The 14,724-nt window shown below is 36.7% G+C and overlaps 3 protein-coding genes across 5 annotated transcripts; 1 reads left to right on the top strand and 2 right to left on the bottom strand.

Moving 5' to 3' along the window:
• Window positions 1–390: 390 nt before the first annotated feature.
• On the bottom strand, window positions 391–4,641 carry eIF2A (eukaryotic translation initiation factor 2A). The gene is made up of 12 exons (XM_011141939.3): window positions 4,515–4,641; window positions 3,649–3,912; window positions 3,462–3,561; window positions 3,121–3,296; window positions 2,914–3,002; window positions 2,685–2,835; window positions 2,414–2,584; window positions 2,127–2,301; window positions 1,880–2,052; window positions 1,692–1,790; window positions 1,462–1,637; window positions 391–1,352 (listed from the first exon to the last, which is right to left on the bottom strand). Exons 1-12 carry the CDS (start codon window positions 4,540–4,542, stop codon window positions 1,227–1,229), a joined length of 1,728 nt encoding a protein of 575 aa, XP_011140241.1. The 5' UTR covers window positions 4,543–4,641; the 3' UTR covers window positions 391–1,226.
• Window positions 4,642–4,811: 170 nt separating this feature from the next.
• LOC105183662 (growth hormone-regulated TBC protein 1-A) lies at window positions 4,812–7,319 on the top strand. Of its 3 annotated transcripts, XM_011141940.3 has the most exons (8): window positions 4,812–5,221; window positions 5,349–5,432; window positions 5,573–5,774; window positions 5,855–6,085; window positions 6,245–6,405; window positions 6,481–6,589; window positions 6,717–6,902; window positions 6,994–7,319. In XM_011141940.3, exons 1-8 carry the CDS (start codon window positions 5,202–5,204, stop codon window positions 7,099–7,101), a joined length of 1,101 nt encoding a protein of 366 aa, XP_011140242.1. In that variant the 5' UTR covers window positions 4,812–5,201; the 3' UTR covers window positions 7,102–7,319. The 3 variants fall into 3 exon arrangements, with proteins under 3 accessions (XP_011140242.1, XP_011140244.1, XP_025156436.1); XM_011141942.3 differs by lacking the exon at window positions 5,349–5,432; XM_025300651.1 differs by lacking the exon at window positions 6,717–6,902 and having other exon boundaries at window positions 6,903–7,125.
• Window positions 7,320–7,466: 147 nt separating this feature from the next.
• Window positions 7,467–8,768, bottom strand: LOC105183660 (mitochondrial import inner membrane translocase subunit TIM14). The gene is made up of 3 exons (XM_011141938.3): window positions 8,600–8,768; window positions 8,038–8,163; window positions 7,467–7,958 (listed from the first exon to the last, which is right to left on the bottom strand). The coding sequence occupies exons 1-3, from the start codon at window positions 8,600–8,602 to the stop codon at window positions 7,746–7,748; spliced, it is 342 nt and encodes a 113-aa protein (XP_011140240.1). The 5' UTR covers window positions 8,603–8,768; the 3' UTR covers window positions 7,467–7,745.
• Window positions 8,769–14,724: the final 5,956 nt, after the last annotated feature.

Here is a 14,724-nt window from a genome sequence, read left to right as displayed (position 1 = left end):
TAATTAGAGATACATATCTTTATGTATTCTATTATAGTTTCTTGTTGCTACAAGTGTCTTCATTTCGGCTCATCTAATTCGGTTAAACAATCTTTGTCTTTTCTTTTTGGAAAATAACCTAATGGGCTGAATTTATGCTTCATTATGTATTTATTAATTATATTAATTATATTTGTATATTAATTATATTTGTATTTTTGTAAATCCTTTTGAAGAAACTGCAAGAAAATTCACATAATTGTACAATGCAATGATAAAAAGGATAATTTGAGTTCCTATAAGTATATATGAAAATGAACATTGAGTATTATCGATGCGATAATTTTTAAAAACTGTAAATATAGAGAACGCAATTAAAAAAAAATTTGTATAAATTTTACTTTTTTTTCTTTTGGAAACTTCAGAAAATTATAGTGAACAATACTTGATCTGAAGCTTACAATTCTCAAATGTAGAAAGCAACATTAGATAATAGTACGTAAACTGTTAAGCTCGGTAAATGCAAAATTTACTACTACATGATAAATGTTAAACTCTTTCCTTAAAAAGATCTAACAATGATTTCTCAGAACAGTATAAGAAGGAATATCACAACCTAATACTTCTAAGTTTCGTTTTTAATATCCTCATTCTCATACTTTTAGCAAAACATTTTTATTAGAAAAAAGATCTAATCAATAAATTGTTTAGTAACCAAATGTTGCTCTTACATTGATAACTATCAGATTGTACACAAAAGATTAAGATTATTTTTTATCAAATTAATAACATAAACCATCATTGACTCTATCGTTATCAATTTTTAGCAAAATGTAGAAGTGCACTATAATAAAATCATTTAATAGTACCATTTTATCAAATATAGTACTAGTAAATATAGTCATATATCTAATAGTGCTGTTTAGCACTATATTTTAGTCATTTTTTATCAATATAATTATAACCAGTATATGAACATTTAGTCTTATTCACGAGCACACAATTCATTCTTCTGATTTTAATATTCCCATTTATAATTATTTCGAGAGATTCAAGCTTAAACATCCAAAATGCAATGCATAGTAGAATTCCACTGTTTTTTATCCAATATTTATCACAAAGGACGAATTTGATTTAGACTTGGTAATGTTCCTCTCGTAATCACATGTTATTTCGGAAAAAGGGTATTTGTGTTCTATCGTAATTCTGTTCATCAAATTAATCTTGTTCGAGACCAGAATGGTTTATCATAAAGTTAATTCTTCAAGTTCTTTTAACAATTCATCTTCTTTCTTGATCTTATCTAGTTGATTGATTTCTAATTGCTTTCCTGCTTTCAATTGTTCCTTCAGTTTAGAAATTTGTTCTAGTTTCTATGATTTAAAAGAGAAAATTGTTATTACAAGTTGTTATGATAATACAAGAAGCAATCTTTTTCAGTTCTTAATGTGTATATATGTGTGTGTGTGTGTGTGTACTTACACTCTTCACTTTTTTTATCTTTTTGTTCTTTTCCGGATCATCGGTTAATTCCATTTTTATAATCCTTGTGTCTGTAACTTGTCTATTGACGGAAGAGTTAGTAGATTCTAACTCCTTTTTAGCCTTCTTTGCTTCCCGATTTTTCTTCATCTTCAGTGCAGCTTTTGATGGGTTCGCTGTTAATTTTATAAAATTAATAATGAAAAACTTTTATATGTGCACTTACTTACTTTCTGCATTTGGCCTAGAAGGTGGTTCTATGTCATCATGCAATTTAAACGTGATTGTTTGTCCTCTGGCACTCGGTGGTCTATATGCTTCCTTTGATGCTGGGAAAATTTGAATATTTCCTATATTTATTATAGTTACTACATTTCGACATTTTTTTTCTTAAAATGTTGATAAAAAGTAATGTTACCTTGATGTGATTGACTAGAACTACTAACGATGCCATCTACGGCTTTGTAACTAATAGGTTTCTGAGGGAAAGTGTTCAAAGGAAAATTTTGCCAAAGTACTTCCCAAAGTTCTTCTTGGTTATTCCATGGTCGTTGATACACTAACGAGCCAGTATAATGCCAAATCTTAAATCTAGTAATTCAATGAACATATTAGAGTACAATAATGATGTATTGAAACTATATAATGTTTTTACTTTTACTAACCCATTGCCCATTCGTAATCTGGGTGCTGTAGTCGCTGTTACAAAATGTTCACCATCTGGTGACCATTGAAGCAGTGTAGTATCTGGTGCCTCCGTTTTAGCAATAAGTTTTCTATTAGCAATGTCCCATAACTCAATGCCACCTCTAAGATTACCAAATCCGGCCAAAAGCAAAAGTACACAGTGGTCAAGGAAATTAATGTATAATTAAACAACTATTACTATTACTATTGTCCATTTGCTAATGATGGAATATCTATCAGTGCATAATAAGTAGCAAAAGGATATTGTTGCCGTGTGGATTATAATATACACTGTTTCTGTGTAATGTGCCAAATTCGTACACTATTTCGCACTTAATATTAAATAATGTTGCTCTAGCTGGCATAAACCCATATACGACACAAAATTCAGTGTTCTTGGGAGACCATTCTACTGCATGTATGGGGCCATCTTTATCTAGTTAGAAAGAAACTTTATTATTATATTTTTTAGCAATAGTGTCTTAACGTTCCAAATTTTAAATACTAAAAAAAAATAGTTTTATGTTTAAACTTACTTAGTACAACCATAGCAATGTCCCCTTTTATGCTAAGATAATGTAATGACTGTTTCCCATAATATGATGCTCCACTCTTATCAACCTCAGTACTTGGCATTAATAATGCATTTGCTCCACGTTGATGCCAAAATATATCAATTCTATCTGCCTGAAAACCACAAAGCAACATTTGTATTAATGAAAAGGCAGGATAAATATATAATAATCTAAAAGTTTGTCAGTTTACTTGGAAGAAGCTTTTGTTTGCAAGTGATTCTCCAATCTCGAATTTTGGGTATCTAAATAATCTTGCAAAGGAAGGCTGACCTGGTTTCCCTAAATTACATTTTAGGAAATTTCTCATTTAATGTGTGATTTATAAAAATATATATATCTAAATGTTAATTATAAAGAAATGTTAAATTTTAAATAATATAAAAATAGATAAAAGTACCTGGCATATAGCAGATAATGTGATATGGAGCATTCCCAGGTGCTATACTAAATTTGGCAACTTTGGCTGCACTTATCTTATTCACGTATCTATCAAAATTATTATCTTCATATAAAAGAACATTTCCACCATTCAATAGACCGCAAAGTTTTTCATCACTTGACCATTGTGGCTCCCTAATTTTGGAACGAATAAAAAATTATCCTAGCTATCAATAACTACAATTATTTTAATTATAAATCTAACTCTAGCTAAATCTAAATTTATATTACACTAAATCTACATTTTGAAATATAATAAAAAAACAGTAAAGTTATAATAATTAATATATAATATATTACCAATTTATTTGTTTCTTCTGCACAAAACTGTGGACAAGCTCACCATTTTCAGATTTCCATATGTGAAGATTTTGTGTTCCCTGAGGGCTTGTTTGTGTTACTGAAGTCATATGTTATATACTTTTAATTATAGATACAATAAATTGAACAATTATCTATGTTTCATACAAATCAAAGTTATATTTACCAAAGGATGGTTCCCAAGTTGCAAGATATGTACTTTGAGTAGAGAATTGAATGGCACAGACTTTAGGTCTTGCAATTTCAGCAACAATTTTCCAATTCTCACAAAGTACAATTGTAATGTTAACTCCATTAACCCAAACAAGGTATTTGCCATCTGGACTAAACAGCATAGTTTTACAAGTCTTGCTGTCATCTTTCGGAAATGTTTTAACTGGTTCATAAGATGGTGGACCTTGTGCTAGATTTATACCAGTGGTTCCTCTCACTATAAAATTATTAGAAATATATTAATAGTAGAAATTACAAATTTTTAAGTCAATACTTTTATTTATATATATGTACACACATACACGTACATACATACATATACATATATATATATATGTATGAATTCAAAATAAAATTTTAATTAAATAATCGTGAGGGATTCTTACTGTAAATATTTATTACTCCTAATGGTAAGTATCCAATATATAAACTTTCTCTTTTTATTTTATTGCTTTGTGTAACTCATGTCAGTAGTGGCGTTCGGAAAGTAACACGTCATCAATTAAAGGTTAGAACATGGCATTTAATGAAAATATATGTATTCTGATATCTTTAATTTTACAAATGTTACAATACAAACACCGCTTTCTTTAAACATTAATGCTGTTACGAGTAATATTCGAAATATCAGATGCCACGAGGCACATGTGCAGCACGTTTATCGCGAACAGTGCCGCCGGGACATTATTATAATATCGTCCTATATAGAATGCATGCATGCTTAAAAAGTCATTTTCTCCGGCAATGGAATTTCAATTGAGGATAACACTCTTGTGAAACGACAAATTTTTCAACGTAAATACCGAAAGAAATACTTACCAGCGACACAGGGGATAGGCGAAGCCATTTTACCACCGTTACCATGTGGTATCGTATCGACAATCGACCGAAACTCGATTACTTATAGACTCTTCGATACACAATCGATTAACGTTTTTCAAAACATAGAACGCGGTGTAACTTGATAATTATGCGATAACGTGCGATATGCTCGATAAGATATATTATAAATGAATCATACGGTTCACTAATGACACAACAAATCTACTCTCGATGAAATGCAATTTGATTAATAATTCGTTGTCGCATAGTTGTAGACAAATAATCGCATGTAATTAACGCGTGCACCGGGTGACGAGATCAATATTTCGGAAAGAAAGAGAATGTAATGATTATGTATTGATTAGATTACGTTTCTTTTCAGTCTCGGTATATTGTGACAGTGATCTCTCATAACCTAACAATCGTCACGAGTATCTCTGCGGGTGTGATCTACTATACAAAAATAGAGTATAACAAAACACGCGCCATAAGACGCACTTAACACATTTTACGTGTGCACTCCATGTGTGACGAAAGTAGCGTGCAATGTTCTCAGATGCTTCTGCAATTAATGTTTATCGCGTCGATGTCTAAAACTCGTAGGCGTATATAAAATATCTATGAACGAAACTACACACATACGTAATTGCAGATCCGTTTGACACCCACCGTATTACACAGGGTATGGCAAGCTCATGCTTCAGGTGAGTGTTATTTGCTATTTTTTTTGCAAGATTAAACGTGACGTTGCTTTCTGTGTTTTATGAACGTAACAAATCCTATGAATTAGATAATACATATCTTTTATCTCGTTGCTTTTATTTTATCGAGGTTATGTTCCTGCGCACACGCCCTTCATATGAATTCAAAAACGAAGTATTTTCAGCCTTTATCTCGTGTTATTTATCAGAACAGGTTTCTCATTTTTCTTATTTTTGTATCTTCAATCAATTGCCCAGATTAGTTTAAAAATATTAATATAATATATTTTTAGTAAACAATATAAATTTTTTATATTGTATTAAACAATTCAACTTGTATCCTTGTTTCCACAGCAATGTGGATGAGTATGGTTTTGAACGGCCACAGGATTTCGACTATGAAACATATGAAGATTTTATGTCAGAGTACCTTAAAGTGCTCGCAAAAATGGCCAAGAAATGGGCAAAAATCATTGGTGAAGGAAAGTCTCTTCAACGAAGTATAACAATAAAGAAATATGTCCGTAAAGGCATTCCAGCAGGATATAGAGGAATGGTAATACCTTTTTAGACTCAGTATACTGTACATTGAATTTTTACCTTTGAGATAAAAGACTAATAGAAATTGGGTGGCAGGTATGGCTTGCTGTGAGTGGCGGAGAAGACATGAGAAATATTTCACCAGATCTTTACGAAAGATTACTGCAGTCCCCACATAATGCAGAGGTTGCTGACATTATAAAAACTGACTTACCTAGAACATTTCCAGACAATATATTCTTTAATAATACAGAAAATCAACAACATGAATTATATAATGTTTTGTTGGCCTTTGCTCATCAGAATAAAACTGTTGGATATTGTCAGGTAACATACTTGATGCATATAGTTTTAAATATATGCATAAAATTATATTACTTTTAATATTAAATAACAAGAACACACAGATTTATAAAAATAAATAGATATTCAGTCAGATATCATTTTTTCTTACATAGCAGTATGTCCAGTATTCCCTATTTTTAGGGTTTAAACTACATAGCAGGCTTACTTTTGCTTGTAACAAAAAGCGAGGAAACAGCATTTTGGTTGTTAAAGGTATTAATTGATAAAATCTTACCAGAATATTATACACGTACTATGGATGGCTTACTTACTGATATTGATGTGCTTGCTGAATTAGTAAGGTAAATGTAACATAATAAAAATTGTATAATATATTATTGCTGATGCTATTTGTGTTAATATATATTTGTACACAGGATAAAAATTCCTGATGTATATCAACATGTGACAAATGTAGGATTGCCTTGGCCAGTAATTACGACAAAATGGTTTGTGTGTTTATTCGCGGAAGTTTTACCTATAGAGGTATGTTATAATTATCATAATATTGCATGATTTTATATATTAAGATATTGCTAATTTATTATTTGTGAATGTCTAAAATATTTTTGTCACGTAAAATTGAAGATATAAAAATAATTTGATTCAACAGACTACGCTACGTATTTGGGATTGCCTTTTCTATGAGGGCACCAAAATTATTTTTCGCGTGGCGTTGACACTTATAAAAAGGAATAAATCAAATCTGTTAGCTTGTCATGATTTTGCTACGTTAGCCGAATGTTTTAGAGAAATTACGAAAGACAGTATTGTTTTACAATGTCATGATTTTATGCAGGTATGTAGCTTATATATTATATATAAGTTTGGAGTAGCCAAGCAAATTAAATCAAATTAATCGCGATGGATATATCTGGGCTACTTTTTAGAGTATTTTTAAAGTACCTGGATCACTGCCTGGTAGCACAATAACCAAATTAAGAATAAAGGTAATGCAACAACGTATAGAACAAAAGCAGGATAAACTAGGACGATAGTATTCATGAACGATTTCTCGCATACACCGAAATATTCTAGTCTTTGTGTTATTCATTTGCGCTTCTGCAAAATGAATACATATAAAAATGTATTATATTTTTACTGGATAATTGTATTATGCAGTATCAAATATTGCCGTTGCTGTATATATGAGGTCTGTTTAGTAATGTAAGAAGTGGCACACTTATTCAGTTATTTTAATTTAATCTTGGTTACTGTATATACATATCATAATAAAAAAAAACCGTCAATAAGATCAAATTAAAATTTCATCAAGAAAATAGTAAAATGAAATGAAATATGTGATATAAGCTACAATGAAAGTTGTGCAATTGTGATATTTTATGGAAAAAAGCTGACAGAGTATTATTTAAAAGAACAATTATGCTCGTATTATTTTATTGTGATTAATATACAGTTTGCAAAACCTTTGTCTCTCCGTACATGTAGGAAAATAAAATCTTTAATCTGGAATATTAAAATTAATGTATTATCAGTGTAGTTCTGTATGTATAGCTATAAAAATATATAGCTTATTTATTATAAATAGATCAAATATAAGATTAATATGTACATTAAAATTTTGTTCCTAAATATATTGACATAAATACAAGCTACAAATAAACTAGATAATATTCTATTATTATTTTTCAAGCATATCCTTTGCTTCATTAATTTTGGCAGCTATATATGGAGAGCCACCACGATCTGGATGATTAACAGACATTACTTTTTTAAATTGATCCTTTACTTTTGCTTTACTAGCAGTGGGCGATACTCCCAAAATAAGACTAGCTTCCCATCTGGTCATTTTTGGCTCAAAACCACCCTTATAATATCTGCTGTTCGCTAGTGACTGTATTAAAGACATTCATTTTTATTATATATACAATTCCGTTAAGAATGTAATTGAAAAATATTAAAGCCTGTTCTACCTGGGAATCTAGCTTCTTCATTGTTTCTGCCATTTTCTGTGACAAATTTGGCATCCTCCTAAGCAGGTAACGACCAGCAAAGCCCACAACAGCGAGGCCAATTCCAGCTGCTACAGCTGTAGTTGCCTGAAGAGCAATTTTTTATATATTTAAACGCTTGAAACTCAAAGTTTCGAACATAACATTATATCTTACCAGAAACAGAAATATATGTCATAAAATACGCAATTATTGCATAAGATGACTTAACCTAAGAATATTACATTAAAATTGACACTAAACTATACTGGTTATCGAATGCCATCTCACATAATTTACATAAATCTTTTCGCAATAAAATTCTTGTTATTTTATGGCAGTGTCACGTCTTTGTCGGTGTTACATTAATAATAAAAGACATACACACATACACCCGCAATACACTTTCAATATTCGCAATTTGTTTTTATATTTTTTGCGAAGTTTATAACGCTTTATACATAAAAAAATTGGCAATTTTTATTAATATATAAACAGCGATTTGTAATTTCTCAAGTATTCTTGAGTTCTTCAAAATTCTTACCATTTCATTCACGATCCCCAAACAACAAATGTATAATCTTGTACACTAAGGAAGAAAATAACAGGTTAGCGGCAACTTTTTAGCGGCAACATATGGATCTGTTCTTTGTAGCTGCACTGCTGAACTGGTGCAATAAGTTAGAGTAAGATAACTATATTTTTTCTCATGGTAATCAAAATATAGTATGGTATAAATGTCCGTGTATTATCTTCAGCACAGCTAAAACAGTTGATATTATCGTCGTTCTTCAATTACCTCCGAGCCCCGTGGGGCTTCCTTGCCGATACGAAAATTTATTTAGAGTTGACAGTCTTTAATATTACTTCGTCAGTGTCCCAACTAAATGTGATGAGTGTCGGTTAGATGTGGTTCGAATCTTGGCTAAATGTTATGATCGGTAAAATATAGTTTGAATCTCGGCTAAATATGTCAAATACAGGAGTATCTACTTTTAATTCCAAAATCTCCGCTACGAGCCGCCACCATACTTATCGAAGATTTGAGATCGGGCTGTAACTCAACAATAAGTCGAACGCTTCTAATATTTTTCAATTATTTTTTACCTCAAAGGCTAATTGCTCAAAGGCTATATATTTAAAATAGGCTATAACTTTAACAAAACTGTAACGAAAATAGCGAAATAATTTGAGAAATATTTTAAAGCCTGAAATTTCTACTTTCGAGTATGTTAAATTTATCACATTATTGTTATTTATCACAAAAGTATATCGAATTAAATGAGAGATGATGACTGTTCGATTTCCATCTTCATTATTCAATTAAATTTATATATTGAAATATTATTTATATAAAAATAAGATACATTTATCTTAAAAGGAGAAAGCTTTAATCTTTCTGTTCATCTTTTAATAAACCACATGAATCTTTTTATATTGTGTTTATTTTTATGAGCAACTCAAGCCGAAAACTAGTTTTTTCTTCAATGTTCAATAATTCGATGAAAGAAAATTGTATTGCAAATCGCTGGTACACAGATTAAAGAAAAATCTTTATGTCTTTAAATGATATAAATGTAATTTTTATGTGATTATTTCATTTATATGAAGTACAAGTTGATTAACTTTATTAAAAAAGTATAATTATTATTGTTATTATTATTTGTAACTATTTTTAACGCAAATTATAGAGTGTTGAGTTTTAAAATATGTTTTTATAAAAGATCGTATAAAGAAATTTTGTATTGACAAATTGAGGTCGTAACGCGGCTTAATGGCAAGTTAGAAAATTGTTTATTTACAAGTAATATACTCAGAGGCAAGTCAGAAAAACTCATTTTTAAATAACATGACTCAATAAAGGTTATATATATTTGCAGACTTTCATTTTCTACAATGGTATAATACAATACAATACAACGAGTCATCAAAACTCTTTCGTTTTACGATTTTTAATATTTTTAGTATTAGATTGTTTGAGAAATGTCGGTTTTCTTTCCTTTCGTGCAATTTCGCTTATTCTTTTTAGCGAGCTATAATTATACTTTATTTACCTCATATTTATAATTACTCTCATATTGTTTTCGAAGATATGCACGTCGATCGCAGTAAAATTGTTACCCTGCGGTATCGATCTCACATATCACCTAACAAACACATGCATATATACAAAACACACACATATACACATACGTTACACATATTATATCGCATCTACATATTATTTTACAGAGTCATGTATCAAATGCGTTCTTTTCAACTGCATTTTCCATGCATGTTACACATTCCTTGTTCTCCCTTCAAAGCTTGACAATGTGATTATCACATTTAAAGTGCAGAAAGTGTAGCAAAGTGCAACCCTGAAGACTAAGTTTCCTTACTTTACAGATGCACTTTTTACACTCATCGTATATGAAGGTGACGAGAAAAAATTGAAATATGCACTTTGGCTGGCGGGAGAAGAGGGAACGAGTGTATGAAAACAGCTGAAACGTACGTGGATGCATCGTGAATCCTCTACAAGTGCTTCTATATACATATGCAAGCGAGCTTATAAACGGTGGTGTGGATTTTTATATCATTTAGCGAGGAGAGATAACCCACTGCTAGTTGTTAGTGTTGACCGACTCATGTCGACCCTCTTGAGTTTCTGGAGCAGCTGATAACCGACTACGAAGTGCACGAGTCTACGATCTTGTTTCCAGCTTCTCGCAGGCAGATACCGGGAGGCGACTATAAAGAATTTAGCCTATGGGTGCGCGCACACACACACGCGCGCGCGCGCACACGTACGCGTTGCGTATACAGTGCGTGTACATTCGCGCTCGTCGCGTGTATGCACGTGCGTGGATAACGAAGTTGAGCATTGCAAAACTCACGAAACGAGTCGCGCGCGTTTCGTCAATGCGTGTATAAATATCAACTACTGTCGAACCTGATCTCCAGCAAAACTCTGACCGTCAAAAAAAGAGCGCCTTTAAATATCAGCGCGGCAGTCTAATTACGTACGTGGCACGCACGTGATTTAGCAAACGAGAGAGAGATCGAATTAACATATGCACCGCCTCTCGAAGGGTACGGCCTCATAGTATTTTTTACGTCGCGCGTATCGGGCAAGCAATCGCGCAAGCAATAATTACCTCGCTAGACTAAGTAAGGTAAGTCGAAGACGTGCGCGCGCGCGAATCGGCCACTCCGTTTGCAGAACATTTCCAGTCCATGAGGCGTAATCCTTGCGTCCGTCCGAAGACACGTACTAATTCGTCGATTGCATTTTGCCGGGTACTACATTCGAGTCTTATCATGGCCATGAGCGAGCGTCGAAGCCATCGCGTACATATTGGAGATAACACGATCTTATGGCTCTTGGCTTCTCTCGATCGCGTGATCGAATTGCGCGACGACTACCGCTGATACACCGAAATATCGCTCGCCCCGGTAACATCGGTGCCAACATCGGTTGATTACTCCGTCGGAGTATTGGTTAACTCGATTTCTCCCCTCGGTGTGCACGGCGGCCACGCGGAACCGGTACGAGTTCGTTAAATTCGAATTTCGCCGTAGACGCGGCAGAAGTAACCTCCATGTGTTTATTCGCTGCAATGAAATCGCTACAATCAGTAAGTCGACGAGACGCGCGCCTGTATTTTTCACCGTACCGGCGGGCAGCGTTAAAAGTTCACCCCGTCGACGCGATGTCCGCATTTCAACCTCGAATTCGTATCACGAGAGATCCGCGTCAATGGTATACGTTTTCAAAGAGATACAAATGACGAACGATGGGTAGGACCATTGTGCTCGCGCGGGATAAACGCGCTAGTCGAATCGTTTCGAGGGAAACACGCCTCTCGCTGTCTCGACGCGTGTACAGTCCCTCTCCTCCCCTTCCCCCGTGCCCGTCCTCTTCGATGTCCGTCGAATAAACGTGGAAAACGATACCGCGATGAAGTGACTCGGTCTGACATTGAAAATCGCACAAATACCATCTTTGTACCTAGCTACGTGCATACACACACACACACACACACACACACACACACATAAAACACACACATACTAGTTCCACCCAGCGATTCAGCTAACCTAACATATAACACATACGTGCGCACAATGCGCCGTCGGCACAACCTATATTACGAGAGTATTACATTCGCGCCGTGCGACCGAACTACGCACACACAGACCCGGCGTAAAGTAGGTTCTGCGCGAAGATAGCGCGTGGAGACGATCGCGCGTGTGCGTCGCGAGGATGTGTGTCGGCCCCGCAACAGTCACGATGATCGCACGCGTCTGCTGATGGTTTCCGAGAGAGAGAGAGAGAGGGGGAGAGAGAGAGAGAGAGAGAGAGAGAGAGAGAGAGAGAGAGAGAGAGAGAGAGAGAGAGAGAGAGAGAGAGAGAGAGAGAGAGAGAGAGAGAGACCGTAACACACTTCGGGGCTGACATAACCGCGTATATCTATGCAGCGTGGACACGTCGGACCGGCGCGAGCGGGCGAGTTCGCCTTCGCTCTCTCGTGTCAACGGGGAGAGCTTGCATCCCGCCACGCCGGTGCGCGCGAGCGCGACGTCCCGTCATTGGCACATGGACGTTCTTTTATTAATTACGGCACGGGAAGAGCCCGACGGAAGAGCGCGCGCGGGGTACTGCTCCTACCACGCTACTTTCTTTCGCCGCTACTTGTATCTCACTACCATCAGCGCGCCGAAGCGCTGGGAGACACATTCTATCGTGTTTTGCGCAGTATTCTTTTCGAGCGGGCGCGCACGCTTCGCTCGTACCTTTCGTCGCGCCCGCCGAGAATATGCCTGTGTGCTTATGTAAATTTATGTACGACGCTTTCAGCCACGCACACGAAGAGCGCCATAAAAGCGCGCTCCCGCTCGCTGCCTAGCACAGCCTGCTGCGCGCTTGTTCGACCCGCTACGACACGCTCGATATAAGTCGCTTGTGTATTTTTTCGCCGGGTATTTTGTCGCTCGGTAGAGAGAAGGAGCGAGAGCGAGAGAGGGGGGAGAGAGAGGGAGACCAGTCGGCACACTGCGATCTCACATACATGCCTGCTCGATGGACTTTGCGACGTTGTACGGCGTGTAACGTCTCTCCGCTTGCGAGGAACAAGCGCACAGTGCTGTCGCAAGGATCATGTCCCTCCTCGTCGGATTATTTTCACGGCTCTTTCGCGGCCGACGGAGACGGTTGACACACGCTTATGCGTGAATTTGTGCGCCGTCGTGCTTATCACGCGGCTATCCGCGCGCCTGTCTTTCACACTCTTTTGTTTGTCTCTCTCTGCTCTCTTTTTCCTTCTTCAGCGGTGACTAGTGATAGCTTATGTGCGAGAGTACGTGCGTGTGCGTGGGTATATACGCACCACCACGCGCTTCAAGAGCGGAATTAAATACCCCCGTCGCACGAGCGCGACTCGAGGAATGGCATCCGAATGGCAACGCGAGCGCGCGTTTTAGGCGACGAACAAAACGGAAAAAGAGGAAGAAACGGACTACAAAGATAGCGCGCGACTCCCCCACGTAGCGGGCCCACGTATTTATAGTCCCCGCGTTTCACGTACGTTGCACCCGTGCACCGGATCGCACGTACCGGTCGTGCGTACACGCGCACGCACACACACACACACACATACACACACACACACACACACATACACACGCAGGAGTTCGCGAATCGTGTAACGGGTGTACGTAATGCTCGTACACGCGTCGTTACGTGCATACGGGCTGAAATGAACGAGTGCTAACGACGACGACGACGTTATGGTGTGATCTGTAATCGTCGCGCGCGGCTCATCAAGGCGCGTTATTGTTCGTCCGGGCTATTCGCGTAAACGCGCTTACGATGACCGCCCACATAGCACAAAACGCTCAAGAAAGAAGTTCCTGGCATGTCCTAAGAACATCCCCAACCGGAAAACGTTATTGTGTCGGTCCAATCGTGAATCCATGTAGTTTTGTGAATTCCACGTGAATGCAACTTGCACGTTCCACGTGGATTCGATGTACGTTTTAGCGGGGATAGGGATGTTCTCAGGATGTCTTCGGGACGTCCTTTGGACGTCTGTACTATGTGAACGAGAACGAAAAGAGCGCGCACGCTTTATCTTCTCTTGCTGTTACATGATCGCTTCGCTTTTTTCTTCTCCTCCCACTGATAATCCGCTCGTTATTGCAAGAATGTTTATCTCCGCACTGTTGTTGAATCGCCGAAGGAAAGTCGCACGTGATAACGTGCGGTTCGCCGCAAAAATTAACGTTATGTATCTCGCCCGTTTCAGCGATTGAACTTGTCGTCCCGATTAATTATGCGCGCCTGGCGTATTGTTGCCGATGGCGCGATTAATTCCGTTTGCCAGTGTTTTCTGAGTTTTACTCGTCCGGTCGGCGAATCATCGATCTATACGGGAGATAGCCGGGTACAATGACCCGGCGTGAAGTTGCATTTTGTAATGAAGGATGTATACATCGCCGGCTGGCCGGTCGTCGTCGTCGTCGCCGCCGCGGCCGCCGCCGGCGTTGCGAAAGTCGTCTTTCCGTGAATCGCGAATACAATAATCGAATAACGTGACGCGAAGTATAACATGCGACCAACCGCGTAACATGCACTTCGATTTAATAGACGACTTTGCGCCGTAATAGACGTTCTTTTACTCCGTC

This window comes from Harpegnathos saltator, unplaced genomic scaffold (genome assembly GCF_003227715.2).
Source record: "Harpegnathos saltator strain DR-91 unplaced genomic scaffold, Hsal_v8.6 scaffold38, whole genome shotgun sequence".
Taxonomy (NCBI): Eukaryota; Metazoa; Arthropoda; class Insecta; order Hymenoptera; family Formicidae; genus Harpegnathos; species Harpegnathos saltator.
This window is presented reverse-complemented; position numbering and strand designations above follow the sequence as displayed.